We start from the raw sequence: 21,188 nt of genomic DNA on the forward strand, positions 1-21,188 counted from the left end.
TAGAGATCTGGGTCCTCACAAGGAAATTCGAGTTATCAATAATAATGATTTAGAGTTTCCGATTTGTAAAGGCATCATTGTTGTCACGGCATATTACACCAATCCAAACGAGGGATAATAGTCTAACATATCCTAAAACAATTATATAGTAGTCAATTTAGTTCTACACATTTTAATTGTGTCAATATGATCCTAAATATTTTAATGATTTATTAATTCAATTTTAAACCTTTCAATCGTGTCAATTTAATCATTATTTTTTTACGATTTGCTAATTTAGTCCCTAAGCCGATATGATTATATCGGCAAATCGTCAAAATGTTTGAACTAAATTGGCAAATTATTAATATATTTAGGACTAAATTCGCATAAAAAATTTTAAGACTAAATTATCAGATTGTTAAAGTATTTAGGATTGAATTGATATAATTGAAATATTTGAAACTGGTTATAATAAGTTTATGGTTTTTTAGAAAAATATCCATCCGAATGAAGCCGCCTCTCATTGAGATCTTTCAACAGCGTCCATCTCGCCACGATAACCGCACAACATTCGAAAAAAGATATTTCGGCTCAATTCATTTTAAATATACAAACAAACAAATCATCTCATTCACGTTGCCAGCAGCGAAGTGCCACGGGTCGCTGTCCCCCCTACCCCCACATTTAATTGGGCGACCCGTGCCTTTCCCTTTCGAGGTGGCTACAAAGCCCTTCGCAAGTTGTCGGGAAAAGAGAAGGTGCGCAGAACCAGCCCGTCGATAGGAACATGTGTTCCAGAGCCATTTTTTTCTGCATAATTCCAAAACACGTCGCCATCCGACACTCCCTTCACTTTTAAATTTTCCTTGCCCAAGTGAAAAACAAGGAAGCACGTGCAATTTGTGAAGGCCTGCGGGGGGTGTGGGGTGTTGCTTGCACGTTCTCTCTCGAGCCTCTCCCCAAGAAATCGAGGGATCCTTTCCTCCTCCTCCTCCTCCTCCCGGTCGCCCTTGTCGTGCACAAGATCTTTTCTTCCTTTTGCACCCGAATCTTCAAATTGAAAATTGACCAGAAATTACGATTCCGTAGACCATCTTCGAATTGAATTCAAGCCAACCATGTCACGGAGAGTCCCGATTCGGGTCAATTTTAGGAGTCCCGAGTATTTTCCTTTACTCAGACTCCCAATAATTAAACCTAGTAATTCACGGGCCCCAAGAAGCACACCCTTAAAATGAAACGCCGGTCGTCCCTCCTCGCCCGTTTTCTTAATCGTGGAGAAAGGATGTAAAATTTAATGGCGATTTTCTCTCCGCCCATAATTTTAGCTCGGACAAACCTTAAGTCTACCGCTCTTTAATCGGTTTTCGCGCTACAGTCGACTGATATTTGGAGAGTTTTCGAGTCAAAAACCCAAGAATTAGTAATCTTTTTCGGGAATCAACCCTCTCGATGGTCACCAAACTTCGAAATTAAGTAACGAATATTCACAAATATAGCCAAGTGAGGAGAGAGAGAGAGAGAGAGTTTAAATTGAACTAGTCAAGAAGGTTCCTTCATTAGTTCTCGAACAGCAATTTCACTGCCCGAAGCATCCTAAAGAGGACATTGAAAAAGAAAAAAGAAACAGAGAGCGCCCGAATTTGCGACCCGAAGTCCGCCCTATATGTACAAAAACTCATCGCGAAGCGAATCTCGACCCGACCCGTACTTGATTTGTCCCGGGCGGGCCCGTTCTGCGTGCGCCCGCCTCGACTTCCGGGTTTTCCAGCGGTAAAATACTTTGCCTCAACCCGACCCGCGTGCTTCCACCTCACAAGGATCCCGCCGGATCTTTACCGCCGGCTATGAAAGGGTGGTTCAGCAGCTCCGCCACCGACCACCGCTTGCTCGACTCCTTCTGCAGGCAGCACTCGACGAAGCTCCGGAACTCCTCCGACGACCCGTCCGGCGACTTCGGCGGCTCCCCGAAGCAGATCGCGCACATCAGCGTCGCCCAGTCGGGCCTCTGGCCGGGACCCAACAGCGGGAAGTGACCCAGATAGAGCTCCAGCAGCGTCAGCCCCAGGCTCCAGATGTCGCCGGCATAGCCGTCGTAGTTGCCGCCGTAGCTGTCCGGGTCGAACCGCTCGGGGCTCATGTACGCGCACGTGCCGACGTAGGAGTTGCACGCGTCGAGGGTCCGGCACATGATCTTGCTCACCCCGAAGTCGGCGATCTTGACCTCCATCGCCGAGTTCACGAGCAGGTTCGACGGCTTGATGTCGCGGTGGATGATCTTGAGGGAGTGGAGGTAGTGGAGCCCGTTCAGCACGTGGCGGGCGACGGCGGCGAGTTGCTTCTCCGAGAAGGTCCCGGAGGCCTCCAGGAGCGTCTGGAGGCTGCCGGCGTCCATGTTCTCCATCAGGATCGCGATGTCGCCGTTCGGCTTCTCGAAGATGCCGTGGCACCGGACCACGTGCGGCGAGTCCGTGCGGCGGAGGATCTCCATCTCGCGGAGGACCTGGCGGCGGACGGTGGCGTCGCAGCCGGCGTGGACGACCTTGAGGGCGTAGACGGCGGAGGTGCGCCGGTGGCGGACCTTGTAGACGGTGCCGCCGTTCCCGTGGCCGAGGACGCCGAGGCTCTCGAGGTCGGACAGGGAGGTCGCGGCGGCGCCGGAGCCGGCGGCGGCGGTGGCGGAGGCGGCGGCGGCGGCGGAGGGAGGGAGGGGGAGGGAGAGGGGCGGCGGGAAGAGCGGGCGGCGGTTGGGGAGATCCGTCAGCGGGAGGCGGAGGTTGAGCTGCCGGCGTTCGCGGACGAGTGCCATCAGAGGGAAGGAGGGAGGGAGAGAGAGAGAGCGAGAGCGAGAGCGGAGAGATAAGATCGATGAGTGGAGTGAATTTATGGTGGCGGATTCTGGGAGGGCAAGTGGAGAGAGAAAAGCACGTGGGACGATTAAAAAAAATGAAAAGAAATCATTTAGTAAAAGGCCATTTGAAAGTGATGTTGATATATGGAAGGAAGCTGGGTGGAAATGGGATTAACGCCATTCATTTTTAGTTTTTCGAGGATGATTGAATATTATATATTATTATTATTATTACGATTTAATGGGATTCCGTATTTTTTTTCAATAATGCTTTGTTTTCTTCCTAATAAACTAATGGCATGTGACCCCATATGGCCAACTACTCCCAAAAACGAAAGTGACCTAGCAGAATCCAACATCATCAACAGGTTAAGATGACAGTTTCTTTGTCAAAACCATGTGCCCATGCATCTAACTCCCAAAATTCGATAATTAATTAAGTAGAGTGTATAGATGATATATATATAATCGTGGCAGTTGATGGGTGGTGTGAACGCGATACCGAGGTGACAAACATGGGTATAAATTACATAATTCGTAGAATGCAAATAAGAAAATATAAATTTTTTTATGCATCCATGAATTAGGGGTCCATGCATAAAAAACTCTACCTTTTAAAGAGTCATATTTAATAATCCTTTGGAACCAATGCTCTGTTACAACCATTAATCTCCTTAAATTTTTCTCGTCGGTATTTATCATGAACATAGACTTCCCTCTTTTCAAGTAATAAAGCACAAATTACTTAAATTTTGAATTAAAAAATGAGAAAATGTCATTGTTGTAAGAAAATAACAAGTAAATTTATAAAATTGCCTAAGTGGAGTTACCCAACATAGATAAGTAACTTGAGAACATGTACCAAACTAGATTGTCAACTTATTGCTTCCAACTCATGGTATCCCCTTCTTAACTTCTCTCGGGTCCCAGGCTTTAATGTGCATTTTTTTATTCTTTTAATCTTATTAATATAATAGCCTAACCAAAAAAAAAAAAAAAACTGATTAATATAATATTTTATATTGGATAAGATTAGATATTTGCCTATATTTTGCTTTGGTATCAAGCCAAAACCGTGACCCGCACGCCGCCCTCGTTTTCCCACTGCTTCAAATTAAATAATAATATGGTTGGCGATGCCGTCCGATCCATCTCGGGTGTGGGACATCAACGCCCACCAACCGTCATTTAACAATCCCTTCCCCAAATCATTGAGGAGATTAGCAGCTGGAAAATAGAGAAGATGAAAAAGAATTATAATTTAATCAGCGCGATTATGAAACCCAGGGACCATCTAGGCTGATTATGACAAAATTATCTAAAAAGTCATAAATTTATTGCGTTTTTGTTAATTCAATTATAAATTTTTAATTATGTCAATTTAGTCATAAATATCTTTAAATTTGGCATGGATACTAATCATCTTAAGTGACATGGTGGCTTTGATATGGATATAATATTATAATATTTTTTGAATTTTCTCATTCTTTCTTCAATTTTCCTCCTTTTTTTAAAATATTTTTTCCTTTTCTTTTTCTCTCTATCAACTATCATCAACCCTCGTTGATGGCCAACGAAGGTCATCGCTCTCGGACAAGGGACGCCCATGCTTAGGTTAGTGAGGATTGCCCATCCGAGCGAGGGCAGTCCACACTCGCCCAAGCAAGGGCTCTCCTCTTCAAGCAAGGCACAAGCATCCCTTGTCCAAGGCTAATGACATCAACAACCAATGATGGCCAACAGAGGGAAAAGGGAAAAAGAAAAGAAGAGAAAAAGAAAAAAAAATCCTAAATAAATAATTGAAATAGTAAAATATTACTAAAGATTATCCACATTAATGTGGATTGTTCCGCGTGGGATGACCAATATCCAGTTAGTAATTTCCAATTAAAATTAGTCTGATTGACTCCATTAACAAAATATAAAAATGTTTAAAATTCAATAAACACAATTAAGAGACTTAGGCTGAATTAGTAAAAGTGCAACAAGTTTATAGCTTTTTGAACAATTTCTTGATTACAATGTCAAGAAATTTGTAGCTTAGGGACTAGAGGCTGCATATTCAAATATAATCGATTTGGTGCAAACTACTCCAGGTTACGCTTTCTAGATTATAAGAAATGAAATTATGATGAAAAATATATTTATTGACTAATCCAAAGCATTTCATAAAGTAGGCTTTTGTCCCCACCCATTCACATTCGTTTTCATATTAATTAACGAAACGACAATTAACGCAATTATTTAGTTCGATTCGACTTGCTATGTTGGTCACATGAGGCATTAATCTAGTTTCGACTGGTGCTAATTATTCTTAATCCATTCTATGACGAGCACAACACGAGACTTTTCTCATTATAACGTTGGTGGGTTTAGTTCCTTCTCACGCTGCATGGTATGATCCTAACTATAGGTTATGGGACGAGATTTCAAGGTGTGAATTATAGTGCTTTGCGTTGTCTCTCTTACTTCAACAGCTAACTCTCCGGGAGTGGTTTCCTTACAAGTCCGCATCAAAACACGACTTAAATAATCAGATAACTTTTAGCAAAAAATAAAAAAATATTAATCAGATAAGGATGATTGAACCCCATTGGTATTTAATGGTGTAGGCCCCGATCTCATCCACTTGACGTGGGTTATGGTGCCATTTCCATACCGACCAACTTCACGACTTTGTCTCTATAAAGAAAACGAAAACAAAATCGAAAACTTTAAGATTTTGTCACTAGAATCTGCCATGTGGAGTCAGAGGAATGGTAGCTTGAATCTTTCAAAATAATAAGGATAAGCAATACAGGCCAAACTGCTCGAATAGGACCGGCTAATTCTTGACGGTTCTTGAACGCATCGGTTCGATTTTCAATTCCATGAAATTGGAACCGATCATTTTTTATGGAAATTGAATTGATGATTTTTTATTTATTTTTGACGCAAAAATTCTTTCATTCCCATTTCACCGTTCACTCTATTGTCTCCTCTTTTCCCCGTTCCAAGGGTATTATTTGTAAATAAACTAACTTCATTGAATCATTTAGGAATTGGATCAAATCGGTCTTTGATGTCAAAAATTAGGAACTAACTCTTCTGATTTGGGTCCCAATTTCTAGGTGAGATCAAACGGACCCGAACCGATCGCTCCTAAAAATCATCGCCACTGTTCATAGGCCTCCCATATTTAATTAAGGATTAAAAGGTAAAAAAAAAGAAAAAAAGAAAAAGAAAAATCGTCTGAAAGGAGCAAAAGGCCCATGAGCATCGCGACCCCCTCCACGTCATTCCTCGTACGGCGAGGCTCGAACTCATCGTGTCCCTGTCCTGCTGACGCCAGCGGAGCTCCTTCACATCGTCATTCGCGACGTACAGCATGACGTAATCGATCTTGGCTCTTCGGTTAGTAGAGAGAGCGTCTCTTTTTTGGGGGTTTACAAGTCGAGCTTTTTGCAAGCAAAAAGCAAGCACGCAAGCGACCGACGCGTCGCTGTGAAACCTGCCTGGCAACCGACGTTGCTGCAGCGAAGCCAGGGGAGGCGACGTCACGGGTGACGTCGATGTCGCGTCCTCGTCATGCGTGACGTCAGACCTCACTTCGTTACCTTGGGATTGACGTCTCGAGTCCTGCGAAGTTGACGGGGGAGAAGACTTCAGCTTGACGGAGATGCTATTGGCTCACCGACACCGACTGTTCGTCTTGCGGACAGGAGCTATTTGCATTCCGACCACTTTGGTGAAGCTCGAATTGGATTGGATTGGATTGGACTGGACGACGAAATATAAGATTCATCGAAACTCTTTGTTCGATTTCTTTTATCATAAGAGAAGGATTTTGCAGCAGTTCTAAATAAAAATATCACGGGGTAGAGGATAAAATCAATCACTTCACTTCTTTTGAACAGAAATGTATGTACATCAATCGTTCTAAAATTTACTCGATGATGGAGCTTATAGATACAACAACTCCAACAGAACCAAATGTACATAAATTATGTCGGAGTTTAATTGATGATAAAACCCAAGAACATAAAGATGTGATGCTGAGATTTAATCAATTACGAAGTAATTAGGATAAATGGCAATGATACACGCCATAATTTAATTGATGATGTGACTTTGGAAGCTGCAACTACCATGCACGAAAGCGAAGATAATTGAAAGAGTAACATGTTTATTTGTTTGTGCTCGGAATGTGACTATTTAAAACTTATAATCGACAATTATCAATGGAGGTTATAAAGGGAGATTAAAAACACTTACCGATTGATTTTATTAACGGTTCTATTGACTTCATTACCTTGACGATTTCTTCAACTTCACTATCTAAATAGTTGATTTATTCCACTCCGTTGGAGATTACTTTTTTAACGGTTGCATCCAAAATTATTGACTCCACTTTTTATTGATTCCCTTGAGCTGTCAATTCATCAAGTTGTTGATTTTTTAAATTGTTAGTATTCTATTTAAATGATCAAATTCTACTCTTATCAACTAAATCCATCACATATCGATAATAATGAAAAATTAATCATTTTTTGTGCAAACACTACTCTCGTTAACTTTGGAGGCTATGCTCATTAACTCATAAATGGATCCTTAGCTGATGCACGCGTGTATTTGTGAGGATCGGTCGAGCTAGAAGATTCAAATTCCTCGTGATGTGAAACAAGTAATCGGTTAATTATACGAGCCTAAAAGTAAAATACTTCTTTTCTTTTTTAGAAGCTAGCATAATGAATAGGTCGTTAGAGGTGATTATTAGACCGGCCCGATGCAAATGCTGAGCTTGAGACAACATAGCGCAAGACTTGCTTTGTCATGTACATGAACCCACTAACTTGATTTCTGGTCAACGGGGTCGTCCACGGGTTTTAGTTTTTTTTTTCTTTTTTTAATTTCTGATGGGCGACCTAGGTAGATGCATTCAAATGATAGCCGAACAAAGAACAGAGAAGTTCATAAAGTGGGCTCCACCATCGTACGGATTTGTTCATTTTCTACAGAATTAACCATATGACAATTATTAAAGTGTCAATTGTGTTCCGACTTGCCACGTTTTTCATAATGCTGAAGCAAGGACAATACCACTGTCGAGGCATTCATCTCGCTCCTAACTATCCACCATCAATTCGATAACATGTAGTTATGATTTTAATTACAAGGGAAAATTATAGTAAATGTTCATGAATCTTGGTTAAATGTGCAATGATATTTTGAATTTTTAATTTATTTAATATGATTCTCATGTTATTCATTAATGTTCAATTCAGCTTTAGACTTTTAATATGTAATCTAATAGTTCAATCTTTCAATTTATCTAATCCAGTTCCTAAACCTTTTATAATAAAGGTATATCTTTATTATTATTTAAGGTTGGGTGATAAATCTCGGTTCTTGGAAAGAGAGTTTCTGTCAGGTTCACACTTTGAGCCTTTCTAAAGTAATGTTGGGTAAACTGGTGTGAACCTCTCAACTCGTATTAAAGATTGAAACCGGACAAACCCCACGGATGACGCCAGCTCCTTTACTCGTCATGGATGACGTCAGCTCGGGGTCACTAGTTCCCTTAGAAGTGATGTCCAATCCCTGTGAAGTTGATGGGGGGCGGAAAAGACCTTATGATGAGGGGAAAATAAAAAGTTGTGATAAGCTCCAAGGCTCCTAAAGTCCGTTGAGTGGCCAGGGGTTTAATTTGAATTCAATAGGTCATGCGTTCCCATCATCTCGATGTCGCTAAACCTGTTCAAATGGGTTCAACTTCGAACATTATGTTTGTTTGAATGGGTCACTTTTAATTTTACGGACCAATCATAATGAGTTTTAAAACTATGGAAGCCAAAATACACATAGATCCATTTACAACCCATTTTACCCATTTCCAATAAATAGCTTGTTTTAGTTCTTCCCTCTTCTTTTTTACTCACTCATGAGGCAACTCGCGATCTCACTTCTTAGACACTTTGCTCTCTCCTCCTTTGCTTCCATGAATCTAATTCACTACCACCTCCACTGCCTGTCGCCAACTTCGCCACCACCCTTCTCCAATGGCCAAGGCCCGGCGACCGATTAGAGAAAGAAGGGAACGGGAAATGAAAAGAAAGGAAAAAATTCGAAAAAAAACATTAAGAAATTGTTCACATTATTGTCCTCGGGCCACATAGAACAACTTGTATTTATATCAGTAATTTCCAACCAAAATTGGCCAATAGACTCAATTGGCAAAATATGAAAATATTTAATATTCAATTGGCACAATTAAAATATTTAAGATGAATTGTTAAAAATGCAAGAGGTCTAAGATTTTTTGGACAATTTTCTCACTTTATAATATATACAAAAAATAGTGACTTCTATGGTATTATTATCATTACGATGTCTCCTCATTCGTAACTACAAAAATGTTGTGAGAAGCGATCCTTCTATGTGGGGATTTGACTTATGTTTTCGCGATGTAGTACAAAAAAAACCATGGTAAACCAAGGAATCGCACACAAGAGTATCATAGCAATTCCCCGCAAAGTTCTTTCTCCCTCTCGTTACTCCACCGCCATTAGATTCGCTAAGGCCGCTTCTTAGTGGGCTTTCCAGCCTCCCCTAGACGACCAAATGGGCCTGAAAAGGCCCATGATCTTCTTATTGGGCTTGGACAGACCAGGTGGCCCATTGGGCCTGACCCGCTTATGGAACTTCTCCTTCGACAACAAAACTAAAACCCTGCTAAGAGCCTGACAATGATGGAAATTCCTAATTCTAACCGTTCGAAATAAGAAAGCAGAAGAGAAAATTGAGAGATTTCAATATATTTCTATATATATAAAGGATTACAATGATAACTTATTTATAGGCTTAAACAGAGGAGATCAGAGAAAATCAAATCAGATATGTATAATCAAAATAAATATAGAAAATCAGAGAAAATATCTTAAGTATCTCTAAAAAAATATTAAAATACAGCTATCAATAACCAACGAAAAGGAAAAGAGTGTCCACATCGAAAAGAGAGGCCGGTTTCGAAGCTCAAAGATTAGCGCATCCGTCTCGTGGGCCGACAATGTTGTACGCACATATGGGCGTCGAGCCTAGCCCGCTTAGGTTTCGGGCTAGATTCATTCCGGTTAACCTTTCCAAACAAGATAATATGCCTCGATGGTGCCGGCTCACGACCAAAGCCACCTGGTCGAATCTGATTCGGCCTCGAAATGCCTAAAAGCATTATCTGTTCGGTCTCGCCGCTCGGGTCGGCCCGGCCTCGTGATCCGTCGTGCTGTCGCCAAACGGTTGTCTGCGCGTGAAAAGAGAGAATCGTCTCATGGGACCGGGGGCATAAATAGGCCACATGAAGGATAAGATTTGGAGCCACTTTTGGGCGACTCTTTTACTGAGATGAATGATGACGAGACCTCATTTCGATGGTTTTCACGTATTTAGCACCGAATAACATCCATGGCTACACGGTCGATAAGACGGGGGGGCGCACCGGGGGCGATGCGCGCACAAATGAACCGAAATGCGCACGCTAAGTCCCACGATTCTCTCTATCTCCAAGGATCTCACTGTGCCGATGATTAGGTTCCAATGTGCACGGCCGAGCTCTTTTCATGGCCATTGTGCAACGAAAATGAAAAGGAATCTTAAAAGCTGTCGCCATTGGTATTCTCTGTCTGTTTCTCTCTCTCTCTATATCTCTCTCGATCTTTAGCTTGTGAAGTGGTACGAGCGTCATCCCTTAATTAAATCCTGCACTCACATGAAGGATATCGTCTTTGCCTTTCCATCTACCTCCAACGGGTTTTTGCTCATCCTTCTTCTTCTTCTGTGCCTGAGCTAGAAGGTGCTCCAGCGCCCGGTCGACGTCGATGATGCGCGAAGGAGGCAGGATAAGGAGGGGAGGAAGACGGGGATCGGAGGAGGAGGAGGAAGATGACGATGAGGTCGTGTCGCCGAGACCGGACTCCCCGAAGTGGTCGTGGAGGTTGTGCTCCGGGGTGATGTTGGGGAGCGAGGGTTCTCGGCGGGGATCGGTCACGAGATTGGAGTCCTATTATAGTTCTGCCTCTCCACAGCTAGGGTGTATCATTCATCCCGATGACTGGTAACTCTCGTTCTCCAGAAAAGCAGGAGCTCCATGACACGATTATGTTCTTGTGGTGTGTGATTTACTCATATCGTATCGCCTATAAAACGAGTCTATCGAATGGTTTTTTGGTGCAAAGCTACGTACTGCCATCTCAATTGTGCTTGGTCGGAAATCGCCGCCGACGCAATCATTTTTTAATAATATTTTAATTTTTTGAAAATTTTTCTTTCTTTTTTTCCCTTTGAAAAGAAATGAAAATGAAAGGAAAATAATTATAGAAAAATCAATTTTTTTTAATTTGTCCATATCAGGGTCAGTGTGCATCGTTAGACAATCGGCATCCACATTAACGATTTTCAATCAAAATTAGCCAGATAAAAGTGAATTAACACAATTATATCACATCGCCTATAAAACGAGTGTATAGAATGGTTTTTTCGTGCATAGCTACAAATTGCTATCTAGATTGTGTTTGGGCTATTGTGGTTACACAAAATGGTAGGATTGTACTTGACTCCCTACAAAGGAGAAGAGACGAAATCGAATAGATTATCTCATTCTTGAATCTTTTGCATTTGTGCAAATTTAGTTGATCTTATTAATCTTGGTCGAAATTACCGACATGAGGATTTTAGATAAAATTTTAATAATATTTTGGATTTTTTTTACAAGTTCTTTTGTTTTTTTTTTCCTTTCCTTATCATTTTTTTTTAATTTGTTCACATCGAAGCTAGTCGTGCAAAAAATTTAAAATTGAATTGGTATCGATGCAATAAATTCAAATTTCTTTTTATAATTTCCCCAAGTTTTAATGAAGAGCGGTCTGGTCAATGGTATAAACATAGGAAAAAAGATTTTGGAATAACCTTATCATGAACATGATATTTTTAGGTGAATATAGTTTTCTAAGAGTGATCTTTTGTGATATATCTAGCCGATCGTATAGATGTTTTTTTCTTTTTTGTCGACACGTAAATGATCTTCTGTTTTTAGAAACTTTTTGTAGGAAAGAAATATGGGCTCCACGGGAGCTCAACCTTGCGATTACCTTTACCCATATCGTAATTCGTAAATTAAATTGATCGTAAATTATTTTTCTCGATTTTACTGAAAATCGAAGATCTATTTAATCGGACGCGCATTTTGTCTTTTCCCTTTCACGAGCGGGCCATAGAAAGTAGCTTTCGATGGACATGCACGTGACGAGGTTTCTCCATTGGGGCCCAGCGCCCGACAATGTACGTGATGGAGAGAACTTCCCGCGGGAGAAATCATAATTTCGACAACTTCGTTCGAATCATATATTTTGCAAATGTCGGGAAATTACTTGAATAGCAGTAACTACAGAAAGCGCCAAAAAAGAGAAATGCGGAAATTTTTATCTGAATAATATGGACCATGGAGATAATTTCCAACGGTGAAAAACAAAAATAAATAGAAACAATTAGATAATTTTCGATTCATGAACTCAATTGGCGCCAAAAGCAGAGCCGCCATGCATAAGCATACACGCCGGTGACGTCGTTGTGGGGAAATGATGCAGGCGGTACGTGCTGTGGACGCACTTCATCCTGCTGTGGGCGGTGTACTCCTCCTTCTTCACCCCTCTCGAGTTTGGCTTCTTCCGAGGGTTGCCGGAGAAATTCTTTCTCCTCGACATTGCCGGGCAGTTAGCCTTCCTCATCGACATCGTGATCCGCTTCTCCGTCGCCTACAAGGACTCCCGCTCCCACAAAATGTTCTACGATCGTTCCCAGATCGCCCTGAGGTCGGTTCGGCTTCCCTTGGCCGTGTCGTTCGCTTTATGATCTTCCAACCTTGCCAGGTTTCGGCGTTTCTTGAACATAGAGCAGTGGGGGGTGGTGTTCTTGATTCTTGTCGTGTCTGGCACTTCATGTTTTGCTTACTGCTTGTTGTTTGTTAAGGTATTTGAAGTCTCGATTCAGCGTCGATGTTCTGGGTTGTCTCCCCTGGGATACTATTTATAAGGTATTGATTCTGTCGCCCTTGTTCTTACCGCCGTCGCCATGTTCTACGTCGCCCTGGGAGAATGGTCAATGGTTCCGCTGCCATGCTGTTGTTGAGTTTCCTCTTCTTCGATTAGGCTTGCGGGAGGAAGGAGCCGGTCAGGTACATGCTGTGGATTAGGCTAAGTCGGGCGGTCAGAGTGGCGGAGTTCTTCGAGAAGCTGGAGATGGACTTTCGAATCAGTTACCTCTTCACTAGGATAGTGAAACTTATCGTCGTCAAGCTCTACTGCACGCACACGGCCGCTTGCATCTTTTACTATCTCGCTACCTCTATGCCTCGTTCCAAGGAAAGATACACGTGGATCGGGAGCTTGAAGATGGGTGACTTTAGCTACTCGAACTTCAGAGATATCGATCTTTGGACGCGCTATATCACGTCTCTCTATTTTGCCATGAGTGTCGGTAAAGATCTTTCCTGCTGTTTTTCGGCAATATGACATGACTACTTGTTTGACAAGAGTTAGGGGTTTGAAAATACAAGGTGCATTATCACCTTCACAGTGTTAATCTCTGGATGAACCGGTTTTGTGATTTTCAAGAATAGGTAACTTCTCGATAATTTGGGTGCGCGCAAGTGCTAAATAGTGATTCTCAGCTAACTAGTTCAGATGGAAATGCCATTTTTCAAAAGAGGGAAGAGGATAAATTACTTACTTCGAATCGAGGTGAGAACCTTCTTTTATGGACTGATCCGGGTTCTGTTTTTCAGGCTATGGAGACATCCACGCGGTAAATGTCAGGGAGATGATATTCATAATGATTTATGTGTCTTTCGACATGATCCTTGGTTCTTAGGCCCCGTTTGTTTCGTTTCTTTTTTGTTTTTAAACAGTTTTTCTTGCTTGGTAACATGACTAACACAAATCAAACACTTTTTTTTTTTTTTCTTTTTATTTTCTTGTTCTTCTTTCATGGCCGCATTGATCGCCCGATGAAAGGATCGCCAAAAGAAGAAAAAAAGGAAAAATAAGAAAAAAATAGAAAAATAAAAGAAATAAAAAAATTATCCAAATTTACCAAATAGGGATAAAATGTCCGAACTCATCAGATACATAAATAGGAATAGGGATAAAAGTCCGAACTCATTGGAATAGTCTTGGAAAGCAAATTAGCAAAGAAGTCAAAAACCATTTGCGACTCCAGTATAGTCGCCCGGACACTGAGGTCACCGCTCTTCAGGATATTCCAAACTCTATCCGCACAAAGGTATGACCATGTCTCGATGCATTCCATATTGCAGTGGAAGATGAACACCATTTCGCTCAATCTCATGTTTTGGCAATTTGATATGAGTCAGGTCGATGCGGTTATACACAGTTTCCTCGACATACAATTTCAGATATGTTTGACCCTCACAATTGAAAATATAGCAGCAAGTATAAAGTTGCAGCAAAAAGCAACGTAACCTTAAGTGTGAAGTTGGGGACAAGCAAAATGAAGACTGTATAACCAATCTTTTTGCCTCCTTGCTATTTTTCAGGATAGAAGATAGCTATGTGCCCTCACCCAGTCATACTTAGGATAAGGTTCTAAAGTGGATTTCTCGTCATTGGTAGACAGCATGCCTATTTCTTGCCTTAATAGATTGGTATTTGATATATGTATCGTTCAGCACTTAAAAAAATATATTGAGATGCTTTTGGAGTCGTCGTTGTTCCTTCTCTTGAGATGAAGAGAGTCAGGGTCAACCTTTACTTTAAGGTTGAACAAACAGACCGACAGGGCAAATGTCCAGCTGCATTTTCTGGCTAGCATCTCAATCTCATGTAAATTAGTATGCGTGATTTGTAAGCCTAGAGATAGAAATAAGTCCATTGGTCAGACTTCCAATTAGTATGCAGCAGAAATGATTTGTCTATGAAGCATGTTTCATACGGTCTCTATTCTTCTTTATCGAGACCTTTCATGAAAAGAATCAGCCAGTGCATCCTGTACTGCAGTCTCATTGTCTGTTTACACGACTACAACTCATGAGAGACCAAATCGTTGTGTTTGATGTCATTTGTGGTTATTAACTGTATAGCATTTGATATGTTGTCATGTATCAGTTGCATAATTTTCTTTGTTTCTGCTGTTAGTTGGTAAAATATATGTTTAATGACTAATCCTTTCTATGCTGCAGATCCAGCAAAAGTTGTATGAGCCAGACATTACTAAAGTCTCTCTTTTCAGGGGCTGTTCTCCAGGATTCATCAAGCAGATAGTAAGCCAATTTGTTAAACGTACTCAATTACGTTAATAAGCTAAAAGACGGTTCTGTCTGCTCTTTTTTGCTTACCATCTACTTAATATACAGTAGAAATAATAATATAACAGGAAGAAAACTTGGTCATTTAATCCTCTTCTTCACTCTTGTTTATCAGGCAGTGAGAGTGCATGAGGAACTTTTCCTCCCGAGAGAAGTGATCATAGAACAGGAAACTGTGGTTGACCAGCTATTCATCCTCTGTCATGGTTCTCTGGTATGACTTCCCTACCAGTGAATCTGCACTATCTACTTCATTCCTGTCCATCTCCATAAAGAACTGTTTGTATTTCCCTTTAACTAACTCAGCTATCTAAATATGGCGACAGTTCCTGAATCTTACACTTTAGTAAAATTGACTTAGTCTTGCGAAGATATACTTTCTTGAATGGAAATGAGCTTAGGATGACACCATTTCAAGTGAGGCAAGCCTCAATTGACTTGCACTGTGAATAATTTCTTGCATTTAGGCTTATTAATTGTCTGTATGTATGGCAACTGAGCCAAGTTGAAGTATTGATACCACCAGAATGCATGTCCGGGGCATCACTGAGGTCAAGTCTAGATCCCTCACTGTTTGAAACTGGGACACTGTTCAAATGTCTGTGTATGCGATCAAACAGCGGAAAGAAGGAACTTTTAGTGTCACGATACATTTGCTATTTTGATTTTGTGATTTGTATGGACATCAAGTTAAAGTTTAGCACGGTAACCTTTGTGTTATCATGTTCAAATTGGATTAATTTGCTATGATCGATTGATTTGTTGGCAGGAAGGAATTCGAAAAGAAGACGATAAAGAGGAACTTGTCCAGATGGACTCACCAAGTTATAGCACGCTAGGAGCAATCCAACTGCTCTGTAATACCACTTTTCCTTATACTGTTCGTGCTAGTGAACTATGCAAGATCTTACGCCTCAGCAAACAATCCTTTACTGAGATCCTCGAGATACATTTTTCTGATGGACGCATTATCTTGAAGAACCTTCGTGAGGTGATTCATGTGCCGATGCTCAACTCTTTCACCAGTCCAAGTTCCTATGATTAATCTGGCAAAAGAAAAAAATTAACAAAAAAAAAACAGATTTACTCAATCGTGACGTTTATGAAATTGACAGGGAAACGACCCAAGCGTCAGTGAGAAGCAGCTGTTGGAATCGGATGTCACACTTTATATCATGAAGCATGAGTCAGAGCTCGCGACGAGGCTGAACTGTGCTGCCTATGATGGAGATCTACACCGCTTGAAGCTCCTGGTAGCTGCTGGAGCGGATCCCAGCTTGACGGATTACAATAAGAAGTCGCCTTTGGTATGATTCCTCGATTGCTTGATCATCTTGGCATCTATAATCTGAATGAGGGTGGCTGAAAAATCCAATTCTTACAAGTATTAAGCTCCATCATGGGCCTCTTTCCTTTAAATCATGATTTGCAAGTGCTGAGGGGGAACGCAACATTTGGCATTCCTAGAAAAAGATTATGGAGAGAACTAAAGAAACCAGCTCCATGAAACATACAATTCTCTTAGTACGCCGCCTGAATTCTTCTTGTTTTCTACTAACAGCATGTTGCTGCTTCAAGGGGACATCAGGAAATTGTTTCTTTCCTAATCGAACAGCGTGTATGCATCGACAGTCCAGGTTAACCATTTCGTTCGTCATAATAGCTTGTATCTATATTATGCATTGCGTCTGCTTTTCATATTGACGGTGTCCTTCACGCGTGATGAGTAAATCATTGCGGTTGCTTGCTGTCTAATCAGATGAATCTGGAAATACTCCACTGCTGGAAGCTATCAAGCACGGCCACGATCAGATCGTTCCTTTACTTGTCAAAGCAGGCGCTTCACTGATGTTAGATGATGCTGGTGGTTTCCTCTGTTCTGCCGTCACAAGAAAGGACACAGATCTCTTGAAGAGGACTTTGGATAATGGAATCAACCCGAACGCGAAAAATTATGAGTCCCGAACCCCGCTTCATGTAGCTGCTTCTGAAGGGTTGTACTCGGTTGCAAATTTGCTTCTCAAAGCAGGAGCAAGCGTTTTAGCTAAGGACAGGTTTGGACCCGAATGCAATTCATTCAAAAGCAATTAGCTGCTAGTTAGAGGATTTTATCATCCAGATGCATTCATATCTCGCCATAAGTAATCAATTTCTTCATTCTTGTAGATGGGGAAGTACTCCACTCGATGTAAGCCGATTAAGCGGAGACAAGAATCTCATCAAGCTGCTCGAAGATGCGCAGACTCTTCAAATCTCTGAAGTTGCTGACTCAAGCCATCTTCAAGGTGACTACATCTCCTAATAAATCATAATATGCCAGGATACAGCCGGGGTACGGTACGAAAATATTGTATCATCTGCGGATTTATGATCGAATCCAAAAAGGATTGGACGAGTACCCGTTTCTTTCGCGATCTTCCACCTTTGATGGTCACAGGATGGCAATATCATCTACATAGTCCTTTTCTTTCTTAGGAGATGGCATTCTAGTTGCTTATTACATCTTCATCGCGTCTTTTTCCTGTACCTGGAGCGGCTCAATGTATGAAGAAGGCCATTTAGATTCAAGCCCATCTTTGTAAACTACAAACAATCTTTTGTTGTGCGCAGCAGCTATGTTGCAAAAGAGGAAATGCACCGTGTCTATATAATAGTTACTATTGGATGTATGTACTATCATTATTATTTAATTAATAGTAAAGCTACTATATAATATTTTATATTTATAAATGATTCCATAAGATCAGGTGCAACTAAACCTATTATTGAGACGTTAAGAATATATGTGACGGATTCATAATTAGACTGAATCTTTAAATCGTTCTCGGTCGATGGATTATTGAGTAGATATTAGTAATCTTGTTGAGACCAGTGTGTTCATAATTTTACTCTTAAGTATTTGATACTTAAGGGAATGATGTGTCACAAGTCATTGGGTATTATGATGCCTAAGTTAAGAACAATGAGTGTTTGTATTAGACAGGTTCACTAAATGTGACGCATATGGAACGATTAGTGACATGGAAGCTTTTAGCATGGTTAATGTCTAATTGTTCATACTTTAATCTTGTGTAAATAATCTTTAGACCTGAGAAACATTGTTAACTTGTGTGTCGAACAACTATGGTTCACAGGTGCACATAATGCCGGGTCGTTGATCCGTGTTTATACCCGATGGTCATATTTTTTTTTTTTTTTGGTGACTCAGGGAACCCCGTAAGCCGACAGCCGGCGAGCAAACCCTGAGGGAGTGACTGCAGGACCCACCACCACAGTACTCCAGGTAAGAATCCCTAACGACGCCTCTAGGATTCGAACTCCTCTCCTTCGTGAGGGGGAGAGAGCCCCAAGCCAGCTGCGCCACTGCAGACGATGGTGATGGTCATATTTTGTTTATATACGAAATTGCATGTGTACGTAATATGGAATCTGTCTCATTATTACATGCAATGTATAATAATGATGTCCTATGCAATTTAATTATGACAATGCATTGAAATCCTCGGCCGAGATTGTAACCGAGAATAAATTGTTTATATCTCGAATAAAATGCATGTCAATTAGATTTGTGCATATGATCGAATTTGTGACTTGACAAATATTCCATGGCTTTTGTTCGATCGAGACATAGTAAGACAGAATGATTGAATTACATTGTAGTCAAAGTTGACAAGTTCATTATGTTCTTAAAACATTCACACTATATGGGTAGTCATGACATATTGCTAAATGTCAATCATGACTTATAGGACCCAAAGATTAATCGGGACAATTAATTCTTTCGGGAGCACTAATGTGTTAGTACAAGTCTTATTACTAGTTTAGTGATGAACCTAGGGATGTCACACGTTATAAACAATTAGAATAACATGGAACAAGAGAGAAATAATGTTACAAATGTGTTTGCAATTACTGCAATAAATTTAATTTAATTTGTATTATAGTCACGAGCCTACTTGCATATGATGCACACACATGGCCAAAGTGAATATATGTTAATGTATTTCAAATGCACACATAAAGATTATGTCCTTTTTATTTTTATTTATATATATAAATAAAAATATGTTTGATTAATTGTTGTTCATTTAATTAATTAATTAAGGTGCACATTTGCAACGCACATGATATGTGCATTTCCTTTTTAATAATAATACTTTAAAAAAAAATTAAAGCTTTGTGCACATGCACGAAGCATCGTGCACATGCACGATCGTGTAGAACCGATCACCAACGATTGGTTATTCAAGGTGGCTTTTTATATATATCGCTTTGAGAGATAGATAAGGTTGGTTGCTGAAAATAGAGTAAAAACGTGTGTTTTTTGTGTCTTCGAGACACAAGAAAGAAAATGGATTTTCTTTCATCCGGGCCGTGGCTAAAAACATCAAGCATACGGAGGATTGTCTCCATGAGATTGCTAGCACGATCATAGTAGTGATTATCCGAAAGTTCTCTCTTCCGTTCGATGTCTATTATTGGTGTGCCTGAACTAGAGGTCCAATATTTGTGGGGCTCGAACTAAAGAACATCCGACCAATTCGTTTAAAGCGTATTTCAAGAGGTAACTCGTTTAACTCCCTTTTCTATTCAGATTTTATTTAAAACACACGAATAACGCTTTCAGAGAATCATGTATAGAAATATATTATCTTTGTTTCCACTGTGTTTTTGTTAATTTTACATATACGTGATTCATGAAACCCCAATAGTGTTATCAGAACCAACCTTAAGCGTTTTTTTGTGCGTTTAATTGATTTATAGTTCAAAGATATTTTTGTGTTTTAATGGCCAATTCATTTTTTTTTTTGTTAAGAGAATCTCTTGCTCTTATGTGGCAGAAGTTGATTAATTTATGTGATAAATTTAATCAACTAAGCACAAATTAGAATTAAATCAATTTTGAATCAAAAATCCGTAACTTGTTATACTTTGTGTTTATATTCTGCGAATGATCCGTGATTGTGGATTTAAAGTTGACAATGCAACTTCCGTTCGGAATCACACTCGTGAAATTTGTTTGAACGGAACCGTACATACATCAATCGTCCTGAAATTTACTTGACGATAGAGCTTATAAGTACAATAATTTCAATAGAACCAAATGTACATGAGTTATGTCAGAGTTTAATTGATGATAAAACCCAAGAACGTAAAGATGCGATGCCTAGATTTAATCAACTATGAAGTAATTAGGATAAATGGCAATGATACACGTCATAATTTAATTGATGATGCGATTCTGGAAGCTGCAACTACTATGCACAAAAGTTTTTTTTTTTTTGTTAGTCATACTTTATTCCTACACTACACTCACTCTCAGACTTTTGCCCTGTCTCTTGCAAGGCGTGAGAGTCGAAACCTACTCCTAAAATCTATGCGTCCCCATCCCATCCTCCTGAAAATGTGGAGATTTGAACCCCTCACATTCTCCTTTCATGTTGGAAGAGTGGCCACTAGAGCGAATCCCAGTGGTTTATGCACAAAAGTGAAGATAATTGAAAGAGTAACATGTTTAATTGTTTGTGCTCGGATTGTGACTATTTGAAACTTATAATCGACAATTATCAATGGAGGTTATAAAGGGAGATTAAAAACACTTACCAAATGATTTTATCAACGGTTCCATTGACTTCATTACCTTGACGATTTCTTCAACTCCACTATCTAAACAGTTGCTTTTTTCCACTCTGTTGGAGATTACTTCTTTATCGGTCGCATCCAAAATTATTGACTCCACTTTTTATTGATTCCTTTTAAGCTGTCAATTCATCAAGTTGTTGATTTTTTAAATTGCTAGTGTTCTATTTAAATGATCAAATTATGTTCTTATCAACTAAGTCTATCATATATCGATAATAATAAAAAAAATTAAATTATTTTTTGTGCAAACACTACTCCTATTAACTTTGGAGGCTACGCTCATTACCTCATAAATGGATCCTCAATCGATGCACGCGTGTATTTGTGAGGATCGGTCAAGCCAGAAGATTCAAATGCCTCGTC

At 40.2% G+C, this 21,188-nt stretch overlaps 1 protein-coding gene and 1 pseudogene across 1 annotated transcript; one reads left to right on the forward strand and one right to left on the reverse strand.

The window, feature by feature from the left end:
* Nucleotides 1-1,509: 1,509 nt before the first annotated feature.
* LOC104456362 (mitogen-activated protein kinase kinase 9) lies at nt 1,510-2,843 on the reverse strand. Its single transcript, XM_010071135.3, has one exon. It carries the CDS (start codon nt 2,789-2,791, stop codon nt 1,796-1,798), a length of 996 nt encoding a protein of 331 aa, XP_010069437.2. The 5' UTR covers nt 2,792-2,843; the 3' UTR covers nt 1,510-1,795.
* Nucleotides 2,844-10,509: 7,666 nt separating this feature from the next.
* LOC120287646 lies at nt 10,510-18,476 on the forward strand (annotated as a pseudogene).
* Nucleotides 18,477-21,188: the final 2,712 nt, after the last annotated feature.

Source organism: Eucalyptus grandis, chromosome 8 (assembly GCF_016545825.1).
Source record: "Eucalyptus grandis isolate ANBG69807.140 chromosome 8, ASM1654582v1, whole genome shotgun sequence".
Classification (NCBI taxonomy): Eukaryota; Viridiplantae; Streptophyta; class Magnoliopsida; order Myrtales; family Myrtaceae; genus Eucalyptus; species Eucalyptus grandis.